This window comes from Salmo trutta, chromosome 19 (genome assembly GCF_901001165.1).
Source record: "Salmo trutta chromosome 19, fSalTru1.1, whole genome shotgun sequence".
Taxonomy (NCBI): Eukaryota; Metazoa; Chordata; class Actinopteri; order Salmoniformes; family Salmonidae; genus Salmo; species Salmo trutta.
In genome coordinates this window covers 40,234,864-40,261,125 of record NC_042975.1, presented here as the reverse complement: position 1 = coordinate 40,261,125, position 26,262 = coordinate 40,234,864, and the positions used below count along the sequence as shown (strand labels likewise).

Genomic DNA, 26,262 nt, shown 5'->3' with positions numbered 1-26,262 from the left:
GCCCAGAAACGTATAAGTAGTAGATTTGGATAGAAAACACTCTAAAGTTTCTAAAACTGTTTGAATGGTGTCTGTGAGTATAACAGAACTCATATGGCAGGCCAAAACCTGAGAAGATTCCATACAGGAAGTGCCCTGTCTAACAATTTGTTGTCCTTCTGTTGCATCTCTATCGAAAATACAGCATCTCTGCTGTAACGTGACATTTTCTAAGGCTTCCATTGGCTCTCAGAAGGTGCCAGAAAGTGGAATGGGGTGTCTGCTGTCTCTGGGCGAAGAACAGCAGGAGAATTTGTGAGTGGTCAGCCTGGGGACAGTGACACTGGAGATGCGCGTTCATGAGAATTCTCCATTTTTTTCTTTCAGCCTTTGAATGAATACAACGTCGCCCGGTTGGAATATTATTGCTATTTTACGAGAAAAATAGCAAAAAAATTGATTTTAAACAGCGTTTGACATGCTTCGAAGTACGGTAATGGAATATTTTGAATTTTTTTGTCACGAAATGCGCTTGCGCGTCACCCTTCGGATAGTGACCTGAACGCACGAACAAAACGGAGCTATTTGAATATAACTATGGATTATTTGGAACCAAAACAACATTTGTTGTTGAAGTAGAAGTCCTGGGAGGGCATTCTGATGAAGAACAGCAAAGGTAATCCAATTTTTGTAATAGTAATTCTGAGTTAGGTGAGCCCCAAACTTGGTGGGTGTTAAAATAGCTAGCCATGATGGCCGGTCTATGTACTCAGAATATTGCAAAATGTGCTTTAGCCGAAAAGCTATTTTAAAATCTGACACCGCGATTGCATAAAGGAGTTCTGTATCTATAATTCTTAAAATAATTGTTATGTTTTTTGTGAACGTTTATCATGAGTAATTTAGTAAATTCACCGGAAGTTTGCGGTGGGTATGCTAGTTCTGAACATCACATGCTAATGTAAAAAGCTGGTTTTTTATATAAATATGAACTTGATTGAACAAAACCTGCATGCATTGTATAACATAATGTCCTAGGAGTGTCATCTGATGAAGATCATCAAAGGTTAGTGCTGCATTTAGCTGTGGTTTTGGTTTTTGTGACATAAATGCTTGCTTTGAAAATGGCTGTGTGATTATTTTTGGCAGGGTACTCTCCTGACATAATCTAATGTTTTGCTTTCGCTGTAAAGCCTTTTTGAAATCGGACAATGTGGTTAGCGTCCCACCTCGCCCAGACAGGCTAAACTGTCGCTTCCCAAGGTAAACCAACAGGTTTATTTTAGTAATAGCTATCTCTGAATGTTGTGTAGACAATACAATAACAGAGGCAAAGATGGTATGGTGTGTTTTTTAATTTCCTTTATTGAACTTTTCACCAGAGGCTGGTGGGAGGAGCTATAGGATCCACATGTTAGCCTCAGTTCTATTTACCTCATTTAAACAAAACTTGCCATACATGTTTGACCATGGAAGAAGTGGCCAGGAAGTAACATTTTGGACCTGAATGCCAAATCCTTTAGGAGATAGAGGTGCTTAAAGTTGAAACATTTTGCATACCCCACCATATGATGAGACATCCATTTCTTTGTCACTGGAAAATAATAAAGGTTGAGTTTGATATGTTTTAAAAGCTTACAAACAGGGTTGTCAAACTATTTTATAATTTCTTGAAACATTGACATTTCATATTTTTTTTTACCTTTAACATTAAATGATCTAAAAACCTGTAAACTCAGAACTTTTTTTCATATTTGCATATGTTGTAGTTTAGACCCTACTTTACATCATCTAAGGTGTTTGTATTGTGCCTGCCATTGGTTGAGACACAACATGCTATTGAATACAGGGTGGGTGTCATTTCAATCATTGAAATATAATTAATTCAAACAACAGATATTCTCATTCAATAAACATTCCCTGATTTGTGGACCTCCAACCATCTTTGTGGTACCATTTGAAAGTTGACATTTCCATTTGATTCCCATTTTAGCACATGTATCAGCCAAAACATGACACCCCCTCTCTATTTAAGAGCATGTCCACTGGGCACAGATGTCAATTCAACGTCTATTCCAGGTTGGTTCAATGTCATTTAATTGAAATAACGTGGAAACAATGTTGATTCAACCCGTGTGTGTCACGCCCTGATCTGTTTCACCTGTCCTTGTGATCATCTCCACCCCCTCCAGGTGTCGCTTATTTTCCCCAGTGTATTTATCCCTGTGTTTCCTGGCTCTCTGTGCCAGTTCGTCTTGTATGTTCATGTCAACCAGCATGTTTTTCCCATGCGCCTGCGTTTCTATTCTCATTTACTAGTCCTCCCGGTTTTGACTTTTGCCTGTTTTTCTGGACTCCATTCCCACCTGCCTGACCATTCCGCCTGCCTGACCATTCCGCCTGCCTGACCATTCTGCCTGCCCTGACCTTGAGCCTGCCTGACATTCTGTACCTCTGGAACTCTGAACTGGTTTTGACCTTTTGCCTGTTCACAACCATTCTCTTGCCTACCCCTTTTGGATTGTTAATTAACATCTTGGACTCTAACCCTAACCATCTTCCTCCTGTGTCTGCATCTGGGTCTCGCCTTGTGCCCTTATAGTGTGTGCCCAACCGAGGGCGGGCACAACACAAAAACCTCAGTCAACGTAAAATAGGGTCCAAGCGACAATGCGTTTTTAGATAGTTGACGTTTAAAAAATTACATCTTTATTTAAGTTTTTTTCAGGAAATTAACAAATATTTTGACAACCCTGTTTGTAAGCTTTTAAATAATATCAATCTCAATTGTAATATTTTTACAATGATGAAGACCGATGTCCCATGATATGGTGGGGTATGCCAAATAGGTCAATTTTCAGAACTTTTATCTCTTGAATGTTTTGGCATTCAGGTCCAAAAAGTCACTTTCTGAGCAATTCTACAAAAGCCAAATATGTACTGTTTGGTAGCACCGTAGAGCCCTGACACACCAGGCGGGATTGCTTAGATGCTAAAAAGTGTTGAAGCATTGACCTGGGTGCAGGCTGTAACAGGTGACGTTTGTGCGATCCAGTCATTCCCCCGGGTACGAGCAATGCCGTCGGGGTACACCAAATAAAATCACATTTTTTATATATATATTTTTGAATTCTTCAAATTTTCAAACAGTCCATTTATATTTTCCAACGGGGCTATCCGTTTGGGTGAGTTTTTTTTCTCACCTGAGTAGCCTCGTTTCACTGCCAAAAAAATTAAATTAAACCATCTAGTGTTCAGCGAATAAACAACAAATGTCAAATACAGGTAGCTTAGTCAAATAATTAACATCCAATCACATTAACCGTTACTCTCTCGCGGGAATTCCACTAACGGTCCGTATGTAGCCAAACGTAGCTGCTACTCATTTTGTTATCTATACTGATGCCATGACAGGGAGACATAGTGGAGTGGTAACGCACGTGCAAGCAGTTGCTCCTGACGCCACTTGGGTACACTGCAGCATCTACCGAGAGGCTCTTGCTGCCAAGGTAATGCCTGACAGCTTGAAAGACGTTTTGGACACTACAGTGAAAATGGTTAACTTTGTTAAAGCAAGGCCCCTGAACTCTCATGTATTTTCTGCACTATGCAATGATATGGGCAACGACCATGTAACGCTTTTACAGCATACAGAAGTGCGCTGGTTATCAAGGGGCAAAGTATTGACAAGGATTTTTAAATTGAGAGACGAGCTTAAAGTTTTCTTTACTGACCATCATTTTTCACTTGTCTGACCGCTTGCATGATGACGAGTTTCTCACCCGACTGGCCTATCTGAGTGATGTTTTTTCTCGCTTGAATGATCTGAATCTAGGATTAGATAGGATTACAGGGACTCTCCACAACTATATTCAATGTGCGGGACAAAACTGAGGCCATGATTAAGAAGTTGGAGCTCTTCTCTGTCTGCATTAACAAGGACAACACACCCGTCTTTCCATCATTGTATGATTTTTTGTGTGCAAATGAACTCAAGCTTACAGACAATGTCAAATGTGATATAGCGAAGCACCTGAGTGAGTTGGGTGCATAATTATGCAGGTATTTTCCCAAAACGGATGACACAAACAACTGGATTCGTTATCTCTTTCATGCCCTGCCTCCAGTTCACTTACCGATATCTGAACAAGAGAGCCTCATCGAAATTGCAACAAGCGGTTCTGTTAAAATTGAGTTTAATCAGAAGCCACTGCCAGATTTCTGGATTGGGCTGCGCTCAGAATATTATGCCTTGGCAAATTGTGCTGTTAAGACACTGATGCCCTTTGCAACCACGTACCTATGTGAGAGTGGATTCTCGGCCCTCACTAGCATGACAACTAAATACAGACTGTGTGTGGGAAATTATTTAAGACTGAGACTCTCTCCAATACAACCCAACATTGCAGAGTTATGTGCTTCCTTTCAAGCACACCCTTCTCATCAACCTGTGGTGAGTTATTCCAAATTTTCGATGAACAAATACGTTTTTATATGTAAGATGGTTAAATAGAGAGCAAAATTATTGATTATTATATTATTATTTGTGCTCTGGACCACGAGCTGGGTTGTGACAAAAACTCACACTCAATCTTATATTTAATAAATGTATCGTATAGTGTGTGTGTGGCAGGCTTACAATGATATTTGAGAGTGCGCTGACCCTGGTGCTAGAGGGGGTACACAGCTGGAGGTTGAATGTTTGAAGGGGTACGGGACTATAATAAGTTTGGGAACCACTGATCTACACTGATTGAAGTGGATTTAACAATTGACATCAATAAGGGATCAATGTTTTCCCCTAGATTCACCTGGTCAGTGTCAAGGAAAGAGAAGGTGTTCTTAATGTTTTGTACACTCAGTGTATATTTATTAAGAAACCAACCAGCCATATTATCCATTGACATTTGCTCTGCTCGAGGGAGGATGCAACATGCAGCAATATCAGTTGTTCAATATAATGCTATGTGAAACAAATATCACACTCAAAACCGGACCCAGAGCAATACATGACTCACCGGTGTTGTCGATAAGAATATCTAGTCTAGATTCAGACCTCAGGAAGCTCTCAGAAAAGGATCGCACAGACTGGAGGATTCGAAGGTCCAGCTCCATGAACACAACCTCATTGTTACCAGTCTCCTGAGAGAAAAGAAGGACCAGTCAGATGCTCTGTGTGTCCCTCACTTAATAGAGTCTAATAAACTGTCAATGACTTTCTGACATGACCTCCCGAGTGGCGCAGCTGTCTAAGGCACTGCATCGCAGTGCTTGAGGCGTCACTACAGACCCGGGTTCGATACCAGGCTGTGTCAGAGCTGGCTGTGACCAGGAGACCCATGATGTGGTGCACAATTGGCCCAGTGTTGTCCGGGTTAGTGGAGGGTTTGGCCGGCTGGCATTTCCTTTTCCCATCATGCTCTAGTGACTCCTTGTGGCAGGCCGGGCACCTGCAAACTAACTCTGGTTGCCAGCTGGATGGTGTTTCCTCTGACACATTGCTGCGACTAGCTTCCGGGTTGAGCGAGCAGTGTGTCAAGAAGCGGCTTGGCAGGGTTGCGTTTTGGAGGATGCATGGCTCTTGACCTTTGCCCCTGAGCCGGTAGGGGAGTTGCTAACAAATAATTTTAATTAAAAAAAAATAATAATCTGACATGGTGAAGCTTAAAGATGGATCAGCTAAAGTGACCAGAGCACAACTATCTATCTGTCAAATGTGAATGAGAGGGACAAACAATGTGTGAGGAAATGTGAACATGACTGAGTGATATGGAATTACAGTAATATCATCCATGTATGATCCACTTGCGCCATCCTCATTCACCAGACAGTGTCATGCGAGACATATCAATGAATATTGATTCTGACACCTCTCTTATGTCACTGATGGCAGCTTCTACCCTCTGCTTATCTCGACAGGCTAATAACCCTCGCACCTCTCCTGCCCAGATCTAATGCTGTCGTTTTCCCAATGCCAATGTTAGATCCTGGAGAGGACACACCAACACAGATCTCAAGTTCATGTCCATTGCAAAATATATAATAATGTACAATAAATTACATTCCAAGAAAATGTATTGCGTAAAGTCATGTAGAATCAGTCTCATGTTACCACCAATAATAACGGTACATAACATTAGATCGGTTACTAACTGACTGTACATGATGATGCAAAATAATTGCTCACCTCAAGTGTCACAACTTGTTTTATAACGAACCAACTCACCAGTCACGATTACAGTTTTTTCATGCAATTTGGCAGAGCTTTTTCATCTTGGTAGATTGAGATACCAATTTAGAAGTACATAACTTGCGACGAGTCTAGCGTCGACAAAAAGCAGTGTGAACATTTTCGTACTGTATGTACTATCTTTCTCTGTGCATAAGAATGAACTACAGTGGAATTCAAATATATTTATCTATTGCGCAATGAACCTGGGCGCAATAGATAAATATATTGGAATTCCACTGTAGTTCATTGAGCTCAAAGGCACACTGTAACTGTATTGCGCCGAAAAAGCGACAGTGCAATGCCCCTTTTGGGTCTCGAACCCCGGTCTCCCAAGCCTTAAAGGTTGCAACACTATCGCCCTCCATTTGTGAGAGCATGTCCCCACTAATAACTTTACCAAGTCCCTCACATGTACTGTACATGCCTCTGTGATGGCCTAACAGGCAACATCCCATCTCACTGCTGACACCAGTGTAGCAACGTGCAATGTTGCAGGTCTCTCATCCCATAGGCAAGTTTGCTAACCACTGCACCAATAGGGTTAACCCATTTAGGGGAGATTGTAAACTTCTCATATAGAAACTTCATTGGGAGGAAGGATTTTTTAAATGCTTTTTACATTTGTAGCACAACCCATTTTTGAGAAAGTCATGATTAAAGTGGCAATTTTAGGCCCTTTTTAATACTATACATGCCTCCTGTAAGAACTTATGATCCATGATACAGACAACATCTTGGTGTCATACTCCTTAAAGTGTGCTCTCAAAAATGTAGTATGTCAAGATTCTGAAATACATTTTTCCCACATTCATTTATGACCCTGAAGAAGGCTGTGATGCCAAAACGTTGGCAAATAACAAATACATTACTGGGAGTTTATATATGGAGTGTGCAACTTTATTTCGATAGTTTACACATTCATTTATTCAACATAAAAAATATGAATATGAATATCTAAAAATTACCTTTGTTGATTTGGCTTATTTTTTCTTGACATTGATTGTAACAATATGCTCTTCAAACACATAACATTTCCAGAGTGGCTCTCTGGTACCTTTAAGATATATGACCCATTTTAAACATAGAAATTGACATTATAGGTCATTATCCAATCACAGATCCATTTTGCCATTCATTGAGCTGGTGGCGCTCATCAGAATTAGTGGAGAGCCCACTCTAGAAATGTGATGTGCTTGTAGACTAGTATATTGTTCCAACCAATGTCTTGAAATTAACTAAATCAAAAGGGGTACTTTTAAGATATTCCTAGTAATATTTTTTATGTTTAATAAATTGTGGAAATGTGTATTTCAGAAGGTAGATATACAGTGGGTATCAATATCTTAAGTATTCACCCCCCCTAGGATTTCTTCACATTTTATTGTTACAAAGTGGGATTAAAATGGATTTAATTGTCATTTTCTTAATCAATGGTCTACACAAAATAGTCTGTAATGTCAAAGTGGAATAAAAGATCAAACATTTTAAACATAAAACACTAATATTCCTTGATTAGATTAGTATTCACCCCCCTTAGTCAATACATGTTAGAATGACCTTTGGCAGCAATTACAGCTGAAAGTCTCTAAGAGCTTTGCACCCCTGGATTGTGCAATATTTACCCATTATTCTTTTCAAAATTCAAGCTCTGTCCAGGTGTTGGAGTTCATAGCTAGACAGCCATTTTCAAGTCTTGCCATAGATTTTCAAGCAGATTTAAGTCAAAACTGTAACTTAACCACTCCAAACATTGTCTTCTAAGTTGGTAAGCAACTCCAGTTAAGATTTGGCCTTGTGTTGTAGGTTATTGTTCTGCTGAAATGTGAATTCCCCTCCCTGTGTCCCAGACTGAAGAGGGGTTTCCTCTAGGATTTAGCCTGTGCTTAACGCCATCTCTTTTCTTTTCCTGAAAAACTCCCCAGTCTTTGCCAATGTCAAGCACACCCATACCATGATGCAGCCACCACGTTTGAAAATAAAGAGGCAGTTATTCAGTGGTGTATTGGATTTGCCCCAAACATAAGGCTTGCATTTAGGCCAAAAAGTGTATTCCTTTGCAGTATTACTTTAGTGCTTTGGTGCATGCAGGATGCATGGTTTGGAATATTTTTATACTTCTTTTCACTCTGTCATTTAGGTCATCACTGTAGTCACTACAATGCTGTGGATCCATATCAGTTTTCTCCCATCACAGCCATTGGACTCTGTAGCTGTTTTAAAATCACCAATGGCCTCATGTTGACATCCCTGAGCAGTTTCGTTCCTGTCCTGCAGCTCAGTTCAGAAGGACAACTGTATCTTTGATGTGTCTGGGTGGTTTAATACATCTTCACCATGCTTACAGACATGCTCCAGAACTTTGGCAACTAGTATTTTTTAAACCTCCCACTTTGGGCTGGTGTCAATGTGTAGGTCATACATGCATAATTGATGACCAGAAGGAGTCTTACCTCAATTAGCCATGAAATCCCTAGTTTGAAAGAGACTGTTTTCTGGAAGCTGTGCTACAACATTTTCCCCCACCTCGGCCAGCCCCCTAGCAATTCTAGTTTCGCCCCCTTACCATTTGAATGGCAGCTAGCAAGAAGCACCCAGCAGAGCGGGAAAGAGTGCAGTGACATGGTACACATATCTGCATGTGACTAGTTCAGGGACCACTTTTGGCTTGAGTGCTACAGTACTTTTTTTTTTAATATAAAATTCTCTCTTTAAAGAGATATTCAATGTTTGATTTGTTATTGCTACCCATCTATCAATCACTGCCCTTCTTTGAGGCTCTTGAAAAGCTCCCTGGTCGGTGTAGTTGAAATTCAACACTTGACTGAAGGACCTTGCATGGGGGATAGAGGAAGGGGTAGTCATTCAAAAATCATGTCAACCCCTATTATTTCACAGTGAGCCCATGTAACTTGTTAAGCCAAAATGTACTCCTGAACTAATTTATGCTTGCCTACACAAAAGGGGATGAATACTGATGCAACAACTATATTTTAGTTATTTCATTTATTAATTTGTAGAATTTTATGTTCACTGACATGAAGCATCTCGTGTAGATCAATGACCAAAAAAAAATACAATTAAACCCATTTCAATCCTACTTTGTAATGCAACAAAAATGTGATACCCACTGTATTCCATATAATAGAGTTACACTATGAGGAGTATAATGACAAGATGTCTATTATGTACAGTTCACACATCAGGTCTTACAGAAGGAATGTATAGGTCTAAAAAGGGCCTAAAATGGCCACTTTCATGATAAAAAAAAAGTTTGTGATACAAAATGTAAAAAACATGTCAAACATCCTTCCTCCCAATGTGAGAATTGCTAGAACAATCGGATACCAAAAATATTTTCGGGCTATGCTGGCATGGAATCGCCCAATTGGTTGTTAGCAACGAATGAAATGACAGAAGCCACGGTGTTCACTGACGCTTAAAAATCTTTAGGTATTTACAGTGACTATGACAGACAAGAAACCAAGTCAAAGTTGCTTTGTATTTACAGAGTACATGACAAAGTTCAGATGAATTACTTCTAAAAACAGACACTATTGAAAAAAACTGGACTAAAACTTTTGAAAACTACTGCACAAAATTCACATAAAGCACTGGAAAGATTTAAAAGCCAAAATGGCCATAATTGAAGTTTGCATACAGAATCCTATGCTTCCCTTGTTCTATGTTAAAATTATTCTTAATCATGTATATTTTGTGTGTGTGCATTTCAACACACACAACCATGTAAACAACATGTATGTATAAGCATGGATGTGTACACGTACGTTTGAATATAGTGCTACTACATTTTCAGATACAGTACACAAACTAAAATTATAAAAAGTAAATAAAAGTTGCATTTTCAGAGAAAAAAAAAGTTATGCCATCATTACTGGCAAAAATAGAATGATTGGAGTTCTTTACAAGTATGCTGGAAACCTGGTGATGTTTACATTTCTTCACATAATGGCAACGTTAAACCATCCCCTTTTTGAAAGCCAATTCAAAAACTTTCAGAAAATTGTCCAGTTACAAAAAATAACAATACAAATTGTATGTGCAACTTGCCCACAAAATCTGAGACTGAAAAATACTTCATTTCATGCAAATGTATGAACATCAAAAAAGCTCTCTTTTTTTGATGCAGTATACAAGTATAGCTGCTGAGGCTGGTTCTTGTTGCTGAGGGGACATGATTGGGCTAGGGGACAGGGTTAGGGTGCAGCACTGGCACTTGGTGGCGCTGGGAGGTGGACGTGTGCTTGTCAGAGGGTTCTGTTCCCTCCTGGCACTGGGGGGTGGCAGTGGTGGTAGTTGGGTTGTTAAGGGTTTCCTCTTTGGGCTGTTTGCAGGCAAACTCTGTAATACTGAAGACAAACTGCATGCAGCCCAGCTTGACGAAGCTGCCGTGGTGGAGCAGGGCAGTGCCCTCCCAGCCTGCCCCACTGCCCCCGATCAGACTGGAGCTGCTGGCCTTGCAGTCGCAGCAGGGGCTAGAAGGAGTCACCTGACACTGACTCATCACACCCTCCTCTAGCACCATGGGCTCCCCTGCCCCTTCCTCTTCCTGCTTCCTCCTCTTGCAGCGCTCTGCGGGTTACAAGCATTACAAAACACTCAGACCTTTGAACACCATCACCTGCCTCTGCTTTAACAACATTAGGAAACATGGCATCATGTCAGAGCATGGTCCTTTATCAGGTAAATGTTCATTCCTTCCTGTTTCTATAGGAGGCCATGAGAGGAGCTCCACTCACTGATAATGTTCTGCACTTTGGAGACCAGGCTGCTGGAGGGGCTGGGCCCAGTCTTCTCAGAGAAGTCACAGGAATACAGCACATTGTCCACCGTTGTCCCATGTTCACTGTAGTTGAGGAGCTCATACTGCTTGGTGTTCTGATCAAGGCAAGAGCAGTAACAGAATGACATTTTTAATTCACAGAGCAGCTTCTAAAACGAATCCTCGAAGCAAGAAAAAAATAGATATCAAATGTATTTATTCACAGTTCACAACTTATTGTAAAATGTATTCCAAAACCAAGTACATGTTTGAATGTGAAATGACCCACTCACCTCATCATAGAAGATGCAGGCATGTTTTCCTGAAACGTAATTACAATGACCATAGTTTGTAAGGCACACGTCCATGTCCGCACCTGCAAATAACAAGACATAACCTCAAGTCAGCAAAATCTGCCAGGGATGGAAGACACCTTTACATGAATAGAAGGTCCTGATATTGGGTCATGTTGTGTTATTTGGGATTTGGAGTGAATCTTACCAGTTCCTATGTACAGGCTTCTGTAGCACATACGGACAGCTCCTCCTTTCCCAGTCAAAGGATAAAACACAGCCCTGGCCTGGATATCCTTGTTTTGTGCTGAGAAAGAAAAACAACACATTCTCTTCCTCACAATGCTGCAATATACAGAGCAGTCAAATGTAACAATAAAGGATAAACTAATTAAGGGATGATTTTACAAACATGAAAGGGGGATAGAAGTAATGGACATCAATATAAATGGACAGAATAATAGGAGTGAAGATGGTAAGGTTAGTGAGGGAATGGACAGTGAGTCAGTGAGGTAGAAATATAGGGAATACAAAATGGTGTTAATAATGAACAAGGTTTTCTTACCTTCTGTAGGCTGGGGTTGTGGAACAGGAGGTAGGGTGATACAGCTGCTCTGTGGAGGGGAAGGAGCTTTAGGGCCAAACAGCTGCTGGATCCTCTGCCAGGCCAGGAGTTCAATGAACTTCTCATCCAGACTACTCATCTGAATCTCTGTGGAAAATAATCGTGTTGTTAGCAAAAAGAGAGTGAATTCAGTTAGTGTGGATCCAACTTTTCCTCACCGATCTAAAATGTGTCTTATTCAAATCAGGTGAGACTTACCACCGTGGCAGTCTGCCACAGCCTTCAGACGGCTGGACAGGTCTCCCATAGAGAAAGAGCTGGGGAGCAGAGAACCGCTCCTGGTGGTCACAGCATCACGACTGACTATCCCATCTGCTGGTGGGGTGGAGCCCAGCTTGGTCATCCCCTTGATCTGGTATGGTGCTCTGGGTGGAGTGAGGGCACAGGACCCCACGGTGCTGCTGCTACTGGTTAGAGCAGGGCCCTGTGTGCCTGGGGAGGGTCTGTGAGGTGGAGAGGGGCCTCTGAGGTCTGGTTTGAAGGGACTGGTGGATGAGGAGGCCGTCCCTTCACAGGGTCTTAAGAGGGTGTTCTCGGTCTTGACCACAGCTTCACCAGTGTGGTTGGGTAACTCCGGGCTGGAAGCTGCTGGTGTCTGAGGAACAGGCCTATCAGGACCTGAGGGCTCTCTCAGCTTGTGGAGGTTGTCCTGTCTGCAGGCCTCTGGACTCCCATTGGTCCAAGTCAGCTGCTCCTCCAGGGGACCGTTAACATTACTGGGCCCACAGTTGTGACAAGGCTTCTCTGTACACATGCTACACGTCCCTTCATTGAGTGCAGGCACCCCCTGGGGGCAAACTGCTGCACTGTCAGCTTTAGGCTTGGAGGCTGGCGACTCTGTCCGGTTAGAAGTGCACACAGCACTGCCCTCCTCTGCTGTGACACAGGGTTTGATGTCGGCCTTGTCAGTTTTCCCAGAGTCCCATTCGGACGACAGCTTCTGCTTGGCTGACAGATGTCTCACTATGCTGCACTGGAGTGTGATGACGTCTCTGAGCCACTAGGAGACAACACAGGGAAACAAAACACATTCAATCAGTATTAAAGATGTGGGATTTGTTTACTCTCATGAGACATTGTATATCACTGCTGGGTAACACGCCAGTTACCTACCTCCTGTTGCTCATCCTCACTGGTTAAGTGCTGAGAGGGTGTAAAGTGCTGCTGAGGGGGTTCTGAACTGCTGTTACAGACCAGCTCCCCATTGCGGATCCCTGCCGGGGCAATCATGGCCGGGGGACACTTGTACTGGGACTTTATAGAATCAGGGACCTGTCGAGAGACACACACACACGATGGGTCTAGTTACAAGATGTGACAACAGTGAGCAGAATGGTGTGTTACATGTCACCTCATCTGACAGAGGAAGCACTGTTGTAACCCACAGTAGTAGTACAGGGACTAGCAGGCTGACCTTGAGGGTTTTCTTCAGCTGTGTGTGGGCTCCTCGGCGGACGGGGGTGTTGAGACGATGCACCCGCTGCAGGAAGTCCACCTTGACGGCATGCTGGGACATCCTGTCCTGAAACTGGTCAAACAGCTGGCAGCGACCGCTCAACGGCAGGCTCCTCTGCTTCAGCTGGGAGAGAGGGGCACAATCAGGTCAATACCATTAAAACATCATCAACACGTTTTCAATACGTAGATGTGTGTGACCATAAAAAATTAAAAAGCTGTCAGTACAGGCTTTAGCTTACTTACCACCATGTGTTCTATGTGATTGGGACACATCCACTTGCCCACAGGCATGGCAGTAAGAGGGGGGTCCAGACAGTCCATGTGGAACAGGAGGGGGCAATAGTCACACTGGATTAATGGTGCCAACCTGCAGCTCCTACAACACAGAGGAGATTCACAAAAACACAGGTTAGATTTATGACTGAAACAAATAAACTGCTAAATATCCTCAAAATAGAGCTAGGGGTAGTCTGCTCTAATAGTTCAGTGGAAAGAGGGGGTCACTTGAGGGCCAGAGACAAATGGATTTCCAACCCACACTAGCTAGGTTTCCATCCAAATGGCGTGGAGTGTGAGGTGGAGCTCTCGGGCTCCGAGCCCTGGGAGTCGTCCTCCACGTCTAGCATGGTCATCATCCATGTCGTTCATGCGAATATTCTAAAATATGCATAAAGAAAATATGTACATTTTCCCTGCAGTGGGGTTTCCACCAAACTGACTTGTTGCAGATAAAAATCAGCGCGTGATGACATAAGCGGAAAATCCCATTTTGTGTGCGTACATTTTCATGTACCAAATAAAAATCAACAAAAGGTCAATGTGTTTCCATCGCATTTTCAATTCTACTGATAGTTGGGTCACAGAAACTGTTGCATTAAAATAGCAAAATGTGCCTACTCTAGACTTGGCACATGTGCTCTAGCCGACAGATACAGTGTGGGTAGCTAGTCAACATGACCAGATCATTATCGTTAAGAGCGAGAAAATGTGGACTTGTCAAATGGCAGTCAAGCATCGATGATCATGTCACCAGCATAATGTCACCTTGATATTTATTGGAAAGGAGCATCAAGCTCATAACATGCACTTTCAACACCCTGTGAAGTTCATCACAACTTCATTCATATGTAGCCTAGACTAATAAACTGCATGGTTTCCTGAGTCGTAGTGGGAGGATCACACAAACCATATCATTGTGGCGACTCGTTTGCTTCGATGTCAGTATTTGAGCATAAAGGCATTTCCACCACCATTTCTCACATAATACATTTTACAGACAATAAAAAAAATGGCCCACTATGTCAAATTAACAAATTCTCTTGGCATTTATAAAATTATACCAAAACTTCCTGTTTCAATCACAGCTGCCGTGATTTTTATTTTATACGGTATGGCTTTACTTGCATGAAAACTGTGGATGGAAACGTGGTTACTGTCTGGAATCCTGGCAGAGTGACTGTCTGTGGCAGAGACCCTAAGCCAGGCCCCATCATTCCAGAATATATAAAATGCTCAGTGAGATAGTTTGAATTCCCCTGTCTCTCTGGCCAGCCATGTGGCTGTGCATTCTGTGGTATTCCTGACATAGCCAAGGCTCTGATGCCAGCTCATAGAGGCACTCTAGAGTGTGGTAAATAACACATAAAAACAAAACTACAGAACATTTTGGTGCCTCGCTGAAAAAAAAGAAAGTCAGGACAAACTCTACAACCCCTCTAAAGAATATACAAAAATAAAAGGGTCTGTCAGTCAGGCAGTTTAAAAAAGAAAAAAAATCTCACCAGAAAAAACCCCCCACCTCAAACACATTCAGAAAGTATTCAGACCAGTTGACTTACTCCACATTTTGTTAAGTTATAGCACTATTCTAAAATGGATTAAATAAAACATTTCTCAATCTACACACAACACCCCATAATGACAAAGAGAAAACAAGTGTTTAGAAATGTTTGGCAATTTATTAAAAATAGAAAAAAACAGTAATACCTTATTTACATAAGTATTCAGACCCTTTGTTATGAGACTAAATTGAGCTCAGGTGCATCCTGTTTCCATTAATCAAGGACCTTGGTCAGGGAGGTGACCAAGAACCCAATGGTCACTCTGACAGAGCTCCAGAGTTCCTCTGTGGAGATGAGAGTACCTTCGAGAAGGACAACCAGCTCTGTAACACTCCACCAATAGGGCCTTTATGGTAATGGCCAGACAGAAGCCACTATTTAGTAAAAGGCACATGACAGCCCGCTTGAAATTTGCTAAAAGGCACCTGGTCTGATGAAACCAAGATTGAATTTTTTTGGCCTGAAGGCCAAGTGTCACGTCTGGAGGAAACCTGGCACCATCCCTACAGTGAAGCATGGTAGAGGAAGCATCATGCTGTGGGGATGTTTTTCAGCGGCAGGGACTGGGAAACTAGTCAGGATCAAGGGAAATATGAACGGAGCAAAGTATAGAGAGATCATTGATGAAGAGTGCTCTGGACCTCAAACTGGGGCAAAGGTTCACCTTCCAACAGGACAACAACCCTAAGCACACAGCCAAGACAAAGCAGGAGTGGCTTCAGGACAAGTCTCTGAATGTCCTTGAGTGGCCCAGCCAGAGCCCAGACTTGAACCCGATCAAACATCTCTGGAGAGACATGAAAATAGCTGTACAGCGACACTCCCCATCCAACCTAACAGAGCTTGAAAGGATCTGCAGAGAAGAATGGGAGAAACTCCCCAAATACAGGTGTACCAAGCTTGTAGCATCATACCCAAGAAGACTCGAGGCTGTAACCACTGCCAAAGGTGCTTCAACAAAGTACGGAGTAAAGGGTCTGAATACTTATTTAAAATGTGATATTTCAGTTGTTTATTATGTATACATTTTCAAAAATGTCTAAGCCCGTTTTTGCTTTGTCATTATGGGGTATTGTGTGTAAATTGATGAGGGGGAAAAAACGATTGAATCAATTTTAGAATAAGGCTATAACGTAAGTTTTTTTGGGCAAAAGGTCAGAACTTCTGAATGCCCTGTATATACATGTATATAGCGCCCCTTGTGTACACTTACGGTAATACGGTATACACATGTACGGTACAGAAACGGTATGATGTATGAAAACGTTAATACCGCCCAACAGTAGTATATTGTATATTTTCATAGTAAACCATGCAATCATTTCTATGCCTTTTTCATGAGCGTCAAAACAACTGTGAAATAATGTGTGATCTGCATATAACTGGATAACGTATCTCCTTTCCGGATTTGTTCTCTAAGCCTAGTAATGTATGTAACATCTGGTGCCAAAAAAATCCCAGTTAGCCTACACAAAAACATTTGGTTTATTAAAAGAAAGACACTGATATTTGGTTATTAAAAGACTGGTCTTTCTGTTGTCCGTACCTGCCACAGGGATAGCAGACCTTCACCGGTAGTGGGACCAGCCCGTTGTGGTCCAGCTCATGCTGCAGTCGCTTCACATTCTTCCCTGTCATCTCATCTCTCCTCCTTTTTTTACTGGTTCCTGGAAGTGCAGTTGTGCAGGTGAGCTCATTGGGGAGCTGGAACTGCGTGGGGTTCCTCTCCATGGCTGCTGCTACCAGAAGGTCAAAGGGCCTCTTGAGGTGTGGGGTGGAGCTCTCGGGCTCAGAGCCCTGGGAGTCGTCCTCCACGTCTAGCATGTCATCATCCATGTCGTTCTGCTCCGAGGGCGTGGCGGTGTCTGTGGAGGCGGTGGAGGTTGGGGTGTTGGGTCTACTGTTGGGCCTCCTCTCCAGGAGACGGACCTGGGCCACAGCTGCAGCTCTCAGGCCTGTGGTGCCTCCTACTGCTGCCGTGGGGTCCAGCCTCAGGGTGCCTGGGGCCAGCTCTAACTCTACTGCAGGAGAGGGAGACTGCTTAGACAGCTGGCGGTCCAGCAGACCATTCATCTGCTCCTTCTTTAGCTCCCGCTTCTATGACACAAGAAACACAATGTGTTAACAGTCTGAACAGCCCTGATTAAACCAGTCTCACCAAACTAATTTTGATTTTTATTAGGATCCCCATCAGCTGACGCCAATGGCGGCAGCTAGTCTTACTAGGGTCCAACGTATAACAAAAAATACATTACAGAAAAAAGACTTAACACCGCCATGCAATCTCCATAGACAAACATTGGTAGTAGAATGGCCTTACTGAAGAGCTCAGTAACTTTTGACGTAGAACCGTCATAGGATGCCAACTTTCCAAAAAAGTCAGTTTGTCAAATTTCTGTCCTGGTCAACTGTATGTGCTGTTATTGTGAAATGGAAACGTCTAGGAGCAACAACAGCTCAGCTGCAAAGTGGTAGGCCACACAAGCACACAGAACAGGCCCGCCGGGTGCTGAAGCGCATAAAAAAATAATCTGTCCTCGGTTGCAACACTCACTACAGAGTTCCAAACTGCCTGTGGAAGCAATGCCAGCACAAGATCTATTCATCGGGAGCGTCATTAAATGGGTTTCCATGGCTTAGCAGCCGAGCAGCCACACACAAGCCGAAGCTCACCATGCACAATGCCAATCGCAGGCTGGAGTGGTGTAAAGCTCACCACTATTGGACTTTGGAGCAGTAGAAACATTCTCTGGAGTGATGAATCATGCTTCACCATCTGGCAGTCCGGACTAATCTGGGTTTGGCGGATGCCAGGAGAACGCTACCTGCATACTATCAACTGTAAAGTTTGGTGGAGGAAGAATTATAGTCTGGGGCTGTTTAATTTTTTGGCCTAGGCCTGTTAGTTCCAGTGAAGGGAAATCTTAACGCTATGGCATATGACATTCTAGACGATTATGTGTTTCCAGCGTCTTGAAAAAAGTTTGGGGAAGGACTTTTCCCTGTTTCAGCATGACAATGCTCCTGTGCACAAAGCGAGGTCCATACAGAAATGTTTTTTTCCCCCCCGAGATTGGTGTGGAAGAACATGACTGGCCTGCACAGAGCCCTGACCTCAACCCCATCGAACACCTTTGGGATGAATTGGAACGCCGACTGCGTGCTAGGCCTAATCGCCCAACGTCAGTGCCCGACCTCACTTGTGCTTGTGGCTGAATGTAAGCAAGTCCCTGCAGCAATGTTCCAACATCTTCTGGAAAGCCTTCCCAGAAGAGTAGAGGCTGTTATAGCAGCAAAGGGGGGACCAACTCCGTATTATTTCCATGATATTGGAATGAGAAGTCGATGAGCAGGTGTTCACATACTTTTGGTCATGTAGTGTACATGTCAGTACATACACACAAAAAGTAGGTCACATATCCAAATGACAGAAACAGTCAACATAACACCTCACAAACAAAAGGTTATCCCTTCCCATTTTTTAACACAGATTTGACTCACCTTCCTACGCACCATGCAGCGATGACACATCCAGTCTCCGGGGGGAAGCATCTCCTTACTCAGGGGTGGGTTGCTGCAGGGAGTTCAACACAAATCAGCAATTCATAACGTCCAATGCCCTCACAATGTAACCTGGTTTACAAGTTCCAGAGGTATGACTTTAAGGCTATTTTCCTACATCGAAATAAATGTGGAAATGCTAGAGACCTGTAGTTGATGAAAGCCAGGGGAGAGGGAATTAATTCAAAGGGCTCTTTTTGGGCAGAGTGCCAAGGTCCCTGGGCACAGTCTCACAGTTCCGTGGCAAAGGTATGTGTTGAATCTATTGAAAAGGCTGTTGGTCCAAAACCAACATCGATTCATTCAAGCTTTCCAAGAAAGACCGACTGCAGTGATGTAAAGAGAGGAGCACTACCGTAATAAATGAACAATTCACTTTCCTCAGCAAAAACCTTTCATGCTCTATGAAACCGTTGAGGAAACAATCCAAGGGCATTGACAACACTATCCTAGAAGCAAAACAATTAAAAAATAAACTCTGCCGAACTGTAGTCCAGGCTAAGAGTAGAAAGGCCCTGGTAGGTGCTTCATGACACCAGGCAGCAGCCCTGGTCTGCTCAGCCCACTGTCCCAGAAGCACATGCCATGCATGGTTAATGATTATTTATACCGTCAATGAGGCAGCACACTGCACAGTTAGGTATCCTGAGCTCCTCATTGCCTCAGCAGAAAGCTCAACTAAACCTCGCCAACATCTGCAAGCTCATTAAATACTGGAAATGGCTGTTAGGAGAGGAGTAAGTGGTGTGTGGACTAGAGCATGAGCTAAATGCATGCTAAAAATATGTCTTCCTTGACTGAAGAGAAGCATGGCTAAGTAGCTGAAACATGGCAGTAGCTAAGTGCAGAATTTAGTGCAGACATGTCTTCTGTACAGAAAATGGTCAACAACACAGCTACAGTAGTTATATAAAAGTACAAAGCTACAGAGTTTTAACATGTAGACCTAACCAATAGGGTGGCAGAATACACACCATGTAGACCTAACCAATAGGGTGGCAGAATACACACGCAGTGTTGAAAAACTGAGCTACAGCGCCACAATGTGGCAGCTATTGTGCATTCGATTAGCTGACAATAGTTAGCAGGAGTTAGTCTGTCAGTAGTCAACTGCTTCAAACAAAGTTAAGTCAACCACAAATGCTGCCTTGCACGTTGGTAGGAACACTGGGAAGTCATTACTGTAAATGGAAAGATATCAATCATAAACATACCAGCACTGTAGATGAAAGGCGGCGGGACAATGATCACAACAGAGGAGGTCACCTCCTTCTCTGCAACTGTCACAGGTGTCGTGATTCGTGGCTCTCCCCACTCTCCGTGCGTTTTTATCTGGTTTCCGACCTCTTTTTTCTCCATCTTCAGACTTGGGAGGCGCGAGCAATGCTTGTATTTGCTACAAAGTATCAGCAAACGAGTACAGGGATACATCTGATTATCTGCATTGTTGCACAGTATCTACTGTAGTGTCAAGTCTGCCACACAACAACAAACCAAATTTAATGAGCTAGCTACAAAATAACACCTTCAGTCAATGGTTTGACTTGAGACTTTTTGATGACATGACTTCTGGCAGAGGTTAGCTAAAGAGAGCAATGGCGTCCTGTAGAGTTAGCTAGAGAGCTAGCTACAAACGTTGCACTGCCACTGGGCCCTAACCAACTACCAAGCAAGCTTCTACTAGAAACAAAAATAAAAGAGAACAAAAAACGTATAGTTATTTTCTCATCATGATAGTAATAGTAAAGGCTTTACCTGCATAAGACCACCAGAAGTGTCAAGATCGTAGACAATCGTTGGTGTCTCCATTTTATCCCACATTCAAACACAGCCGAAGTGAGCAAGCAATCAGCTCTGTTTAACGAATACTTCAAGCAATGTCTGACAAGAGGCGATATCCTCACTGTCAGCAGATTATTTCCCAAACAACAATGTCTTGAAAAAAAAACAAGTTCCTATTGGTTAGTTTGCTAACTGTTAGTTAAATGGAGAACACACTGTTGTTCCCAGGAAGAGCCAAAGCCTCCCTTCAGTTCAAAGACGAAGTCCTTTCTTCATGAAATCCTTGGCTTAGCTAGCTAACGTTAGCATGGTTGTCCTTAATAGTTTCCCTTCCGCTTCGTTGTCCCAACTGTGTAATGCAAAAAGGCAAAACAGTACTTCTCTTGTTGCCAAATTGGAGAAAAGATAAGGTACAATACCACAGATATTTGGCTTTTGGACTTACTACTGAGGCCTAGCTTTGTACATGATGGTGCTTGTCCCTACGCCGGTGGTTGAAGCTAACGTTAGCTATGATGCTGTTTATAGAGGCAGAGGTATATCTGTTCCCTTCCATATTAAATACGGCTATAAAATAACACAGTATCTCACATACCTGACATATACTTGCAAATAGATGAAGTACTGTCCTTGTATACGGGTAAAAACAGTGCCGAAACTGTAGAAAGCTAAATGGTTATTGTTGTTATGAAGAAACACTAGCTAGCTTGCTAAGCATCACCCCTGATACTGCTTTCTTCAGCCTCACCATGGAGTTGGCGCAAATTTGCGTAGAACGACGTTTTGAGCATGCGCTCTTCAACCGCGCTCTCATCTTGGTAGAGGCAAAAATGGGCGTTTCGGGTAGCAGCTTGAGCTTTGGGTACAAAGAACAAGATAACCTAGAACATAATAAAAATATTGTCATCCGTGGAAAATAATTGTCATAAATCATATCAGGAATTTGGTTGTTCTGTTAGGGTGAACAATGATTGCAAGCGTATTGACTTTGGCAACTGTAACTGGCCAGAAAACAAACGACTCCTAATTTCCCTTGTTCCAATAGTAAATCTGCATCCTTCTATTTGTCCTTCCGACGAGGGGGTAGTCTAGGCCCAGTATAAATTACAGTCAATCGTCCTATTGACTATTCCTAGGAATCCTCATGAGGGTGTTGCCCTTTTCAATTTTAATTAAGGGAAATCATGGAATAAATTAGAAATGGACCAATTTTATTCATGAGGATTTATTTAAATTGGTGAAAATGATCATTTCCAAAAAGTCCTGGAGCTCTTGATTTAAGTGGGCCTACATTCAATAATCTGTCCCAACAATCTTCTAAAGTGTATTTTCCTTACCTCTATTCACTCACAGTTAGAGAGAAATCGGAATATGGGCAGCCCTAATAGCGTTAGTTTCCTCACCTTACCTCCAGTGGCGATTTTAGCACGTACATTTTGGTGGGGCAAAAAATACAAAAAAGTGGGATGCATGCCAGAAAAGCCACTACACAACACAACACTAAACAAGACATTAATTGCACTATAACGGCAACAAACGGTGCCCACAAACTGTCAGGGCCTACATAAAGCTGTCCCAACAGCAGTCCCAACATCTTACACTGCTACACCTGGCTAACAGCCGAGCCTTGTCTGGCAGCGAAACAGTTCATTTAGGATGACGAGCGGATAAGAGGCAAACTGTAATTTCAATTAAGACATTAATGAGCGAGCTAGGACGGAAGTAACGTTAGTCAATACAAATATTTGTTTAGATATTGAAATGTACAGCTTTTCAATATCAGCTTTTCCGCAAGGGGGGGTTCAATATCAGCTTTTCCGCCAAGGGGGGGTTGGCGCCCCCCCTTGGGCTGTGCCGTGGCGGAGATCTTTGTGGGCTATACTCGGCCTTGTCCCGGGATGGTATGTTGGTGGTTGGAGATATCCCTCCAGTGGTGTGGAGGCTGTGCTTTGGCAAAGTGGGTGGGGTTATATCCTACCTGTTTGGCCCTGTCCAGGGGTTTCATCGGATGGGGCCACAGTGTCTCCTGACCCCTCCTGTCTCAGCCTCCAGTATTTATGCTGCAATAGTTTATGTGTCGGGGGGCTAGGGTCAGTCTGTCACATCTGGAGTATTTCTCTTGTCTTTTCCGGTGTCCTGTGTGAATTTAAATATGCTCTCTTTAATTCTCTCTTTCTCTTTCTTTCTTTCTCTCTCTCAGAGGACCTGAGCCCTAGGACCATGCCTCAGGACTACCTGGCTTGATGACTCCTTGCTGTCCCCAGTTCACCTGGCCGTGCTGCTGCTCCAGTTTCAACTGTTCTGCCTGCAGCTATGGAACCCTGACCTGTTCACCGGACGTGCTACCTGTCCCAGACCTGTTGTCCCAGGCCTGCTGGAACCCTGACCTATTCACCGGACGTGCTACCTGTCCCAGGCCTGCTGTTTTCAACTCTCTAGAGACAGCAGGAGCGGTAGAGATACTCTCAAAGATCGGCTATGAAAAAGCCAACTGACACTTACTCTTGTGTTACTGACTTGTTGCACCCTCGACAACTACTATGATTATTATTACTTGACAATGCTGGTCATTTATGAACATTTGAACATCTAGGCCATGTGCTGTTATAATCTCCACCCGGCACAGCCAGAAGAGGACTGGCCACCCCTCATAGCCTGGTTCCTTTCAAGGTTTCTTCCTAGGTTTTGGCCTTTCTAGGGAGTTTTTCCTAGCAACCGTGCTTCTACACCTGCATTGTTTGCTGTTTGGGGTTTAAGGCTGGGTTTCTGTACAGCACTTAGAGATATCAGCTGATGTAAGAAAGGCTATATAAATAAATTTGATTTGATTCAGCGACAGAATTCAGAACATGGGCCGTTCTTAAAGTTTTCTCCCTGTACACCAAGTCAGAACCGTGGGATAAATAAAGGGAGCATATAAGCAGACAATGAAAGCTCTTACAATATTCTATGGTTACATTTCTCTTAAACAGGTTATAGGCTAGATGTGCACCACCAAGTCAGAACAGTAGGCAAAATTAAGAGGGGTAAATAGAACAAAGTATTAGGGTGAGGCCCACGGGCCACTAACATCTTACTACACAACATACACTTAGCAGTACTTTCTTAGCTACAGTATACATATCTTCCTGGCATACTACATCATTTATGCAGCAACATACAATACATTTTTGGACTCACCTTGTTGTGCTGTGCTCACTTGAAAAGGAAGGTGGTGCGGCGGTCCTTCGTGAGCAAATTTTGTCATCAAAGTCTGGCATTCTCTGGATTTATAGTGCTTTCAAAACATCTGGAGGCTGGATTTACAATTCCGAGTTGGATGACCGTTCAAAACTAATTTTCCCAGTCGGAGCTTGTTTATTCCCGACTTCCCAGTTGTCTTGAACACACTGAAGTCAAGTTTTTGCAGTTCCGAGTTAACAGTTGTTTTGAGCGCGGCACAAATCATGCTTCATTGAAAGCATGGCCGATGTTGAATGTTTATCAATTTAAACTTGGAAAAGAGCCCCTTGATCCCAGATTTGAGAACAAACAGACACTGTCACTGATTCCTTTCAAACCACTCATTGAATTTTTGATTTCCAACTTGTTGTGTAATGTTTATGTCCAATGGCTGAAGAGCACCGATACGTTTTATCTATAATTTCTCTTCATTATTTCTCTTCATATGACAAGGATTAAAAAGTATTTGCCAGTAGATAGTCAACTTGATTCATGATGATGACTGCTAGCTAAGATTTTGAAAGTATGATGTTGACATGATCAGTCCAATCAAAGCTGCTGTACATATAACGTGATTTGATGTCATGTAATCTGTGGCCAATGACCTTGAGCCTTCTTGGATGGGCACTTCTAACTCTATGGCAGCACCCGAAGGGCTAGAATTTTCGAGGTCTCCTCTTAGACTTTGCAGTGACGTAGTGTTGAGTGCTGGCTTGCCCCACCACCACAGAAAGCCTCGAGCTAGGCTGAAACACCTGCATTTTGGAGCCGCCTTACTCAAGAAAACAAAAAAGAGACAATATTTGTATGCACCTTTATTAACTCAATGATATATATTATTTTTTACATTGTTTGCAAACTGATATGTGACAAGTATTAATGCCAAAATAACATGCAAAACAGGCATATATTTTGTGTTATTTGTAAAAAAAAAAAAATGCTAAAAATGTGGGGCTCGAAACGGGTGGGGCAGCCCGGAATCACGGGTCGCCGCTGCTTACCTGGTATATTAATCCATCCAAATCACTCCTTATGGAAATGTATGCAAAAATATGGATTTCCTGGAGAGGGATTAGGCAGTGTGTGAGTGCATAAATAAAGTTGTGAAAACTGGAAACTGAGATTAAATTCATAATGACAACCCCCCAAAGGCAAACTTGTGGCACCCACAATAATCTTCATCTTTATTTAAAAATGTCTGTGTCAGAGTGAAAAACGTTGCATAACTTATTTATAAAATGTATTAATATTTAATATCATGGTATTTATCACATCTAATTCACAAGAAATTAAAGACAAACAAATTGGTAAATAGATATCTTTCCAACTTTATTTGTATTATTCTTCTTTTTTAATGTACCCAAAGTCAATTGACTGACTCACTCATGTAAAGGTGCATTTCACATTTATTTTGGACCATCAATGCAATCAATCAGCAGGATATGACAGTTCTATGTCAGAAAAAGGTTCTTAATTTCTTGCAATTCTGTAAATAATTTTTAAAGGATCTGACTCTCTGGGAATATTTCACAGTAATGCAGTACTTTTTATTCATATTTTGAGTAATAAAATATACACCCACCCTACAACTTAGTCTGAATTTACAATTGCTGGGCAATCATCGTTTTGTACTAAACAGTGGGGTCCGGAATTATTGACACCCTTGATAAAGATGAGCAAAAATGACTTTATAAAATAAATTATTAAAATACTAAGCTAAATTCTATACAAAAAAAATTAACAAGTAATGTAATATTTTTTATCTCAAAAAGGTAGGAGTCAAAATGATTAAGACCCCTGTTTTCAATACCTCACCTTGCAAGGATAACGACAGCCTTTAAAACATATATTTTACGAGTTGGAGAACACATTGGGTGGGATCTTAGACCATTCCTCCATACATAATGGTTCCGAATCCTTAATATTTCTGTCTGTGTTTATGGTCATATCCCTTCAATACAAACCACAGGTTTCAATGGGTTTTAAGTCCGTAGTGGGTTGTAAGTCCATTGCGAAGTGTTCATTGGAAAATGCTAACTCATTTCTGGTTTTTAGTACTACAAGCTGTGGTTTAAATTTGAAAAGGGCACTCCTTGAGCATCTGTGCAATAGATATCTAGGATCTGTAAGGATTCTGTAAGGAGGAATGATCCCTCCCAATGTGTTCTCCAACTCATAAAACATTTTAGAAAAAGGCTCAGTGCCATTAGGTATTGAAAGGTATTCAAAACAGGGGAGTCAATCATTTTGATACCTACCTTTTTGAGGAATAAAACTAAAAAATGAAATCTCTTTCTCTGAGCAATTGTATTGGTATAAACTAATATAATTTCCCACATGTTTTGTTGCATACAATATACAGCAGCTCAATATTTGAATTAGATATTTTATACAGTCATTTTTGCTAATCTTTATCAAGGGTGTCAATAATTTCGGACTCCACTTAATGACCAATGAGACTGTACATAATGATACCAAAGAAGTGAGTA

General features: G+C 42.2%; 1 protein-coding gene across 1 annotated transcript; it reads right to left on the bottom strand.

The window, feature by feature from the left end:
- Window positions 1-9,195: 9,195 nt before the first annotated feature.
- On the bottom strand, window positions 9,196-21,307 carry LOC115154579 (PHD finger protein 12). The gene is made up of 14 exons (XM_029700949.1): window positions 21,147-21,307; window positions 20,525-20,704; window positions 19,984-20,165; window positions 18,710-18,782; window positions 16,755-17,305; window positions 13,611-13,743; window positions 13,324-13,488; window positions 13,023-13,181; window positions 12,108-12,909; window positions 11,850-11,996; window positions 11,493-11,591; window positions 11,285-11,367; window positions 10,969-11,107; window positions 9,196-10,801 (listed from the first exon to the last, which is right to left on the bottom strand). Exons 2-14 carry the CDS (start codon window positions 20,588-20,590, stop codon window positions 10,413-10,415), a joined length of 2,988 nt encoding a protein of 995 aa, XP_029556809.1. The 5' UTR covers window positions 20,591-20,704; window positions 21,147-21,307; the 3' UTR covers window positions 9,196-10,412.
- Between the last annotated feature and the right edge of the window lie 4,955 nt (window positions 21,308-26,262).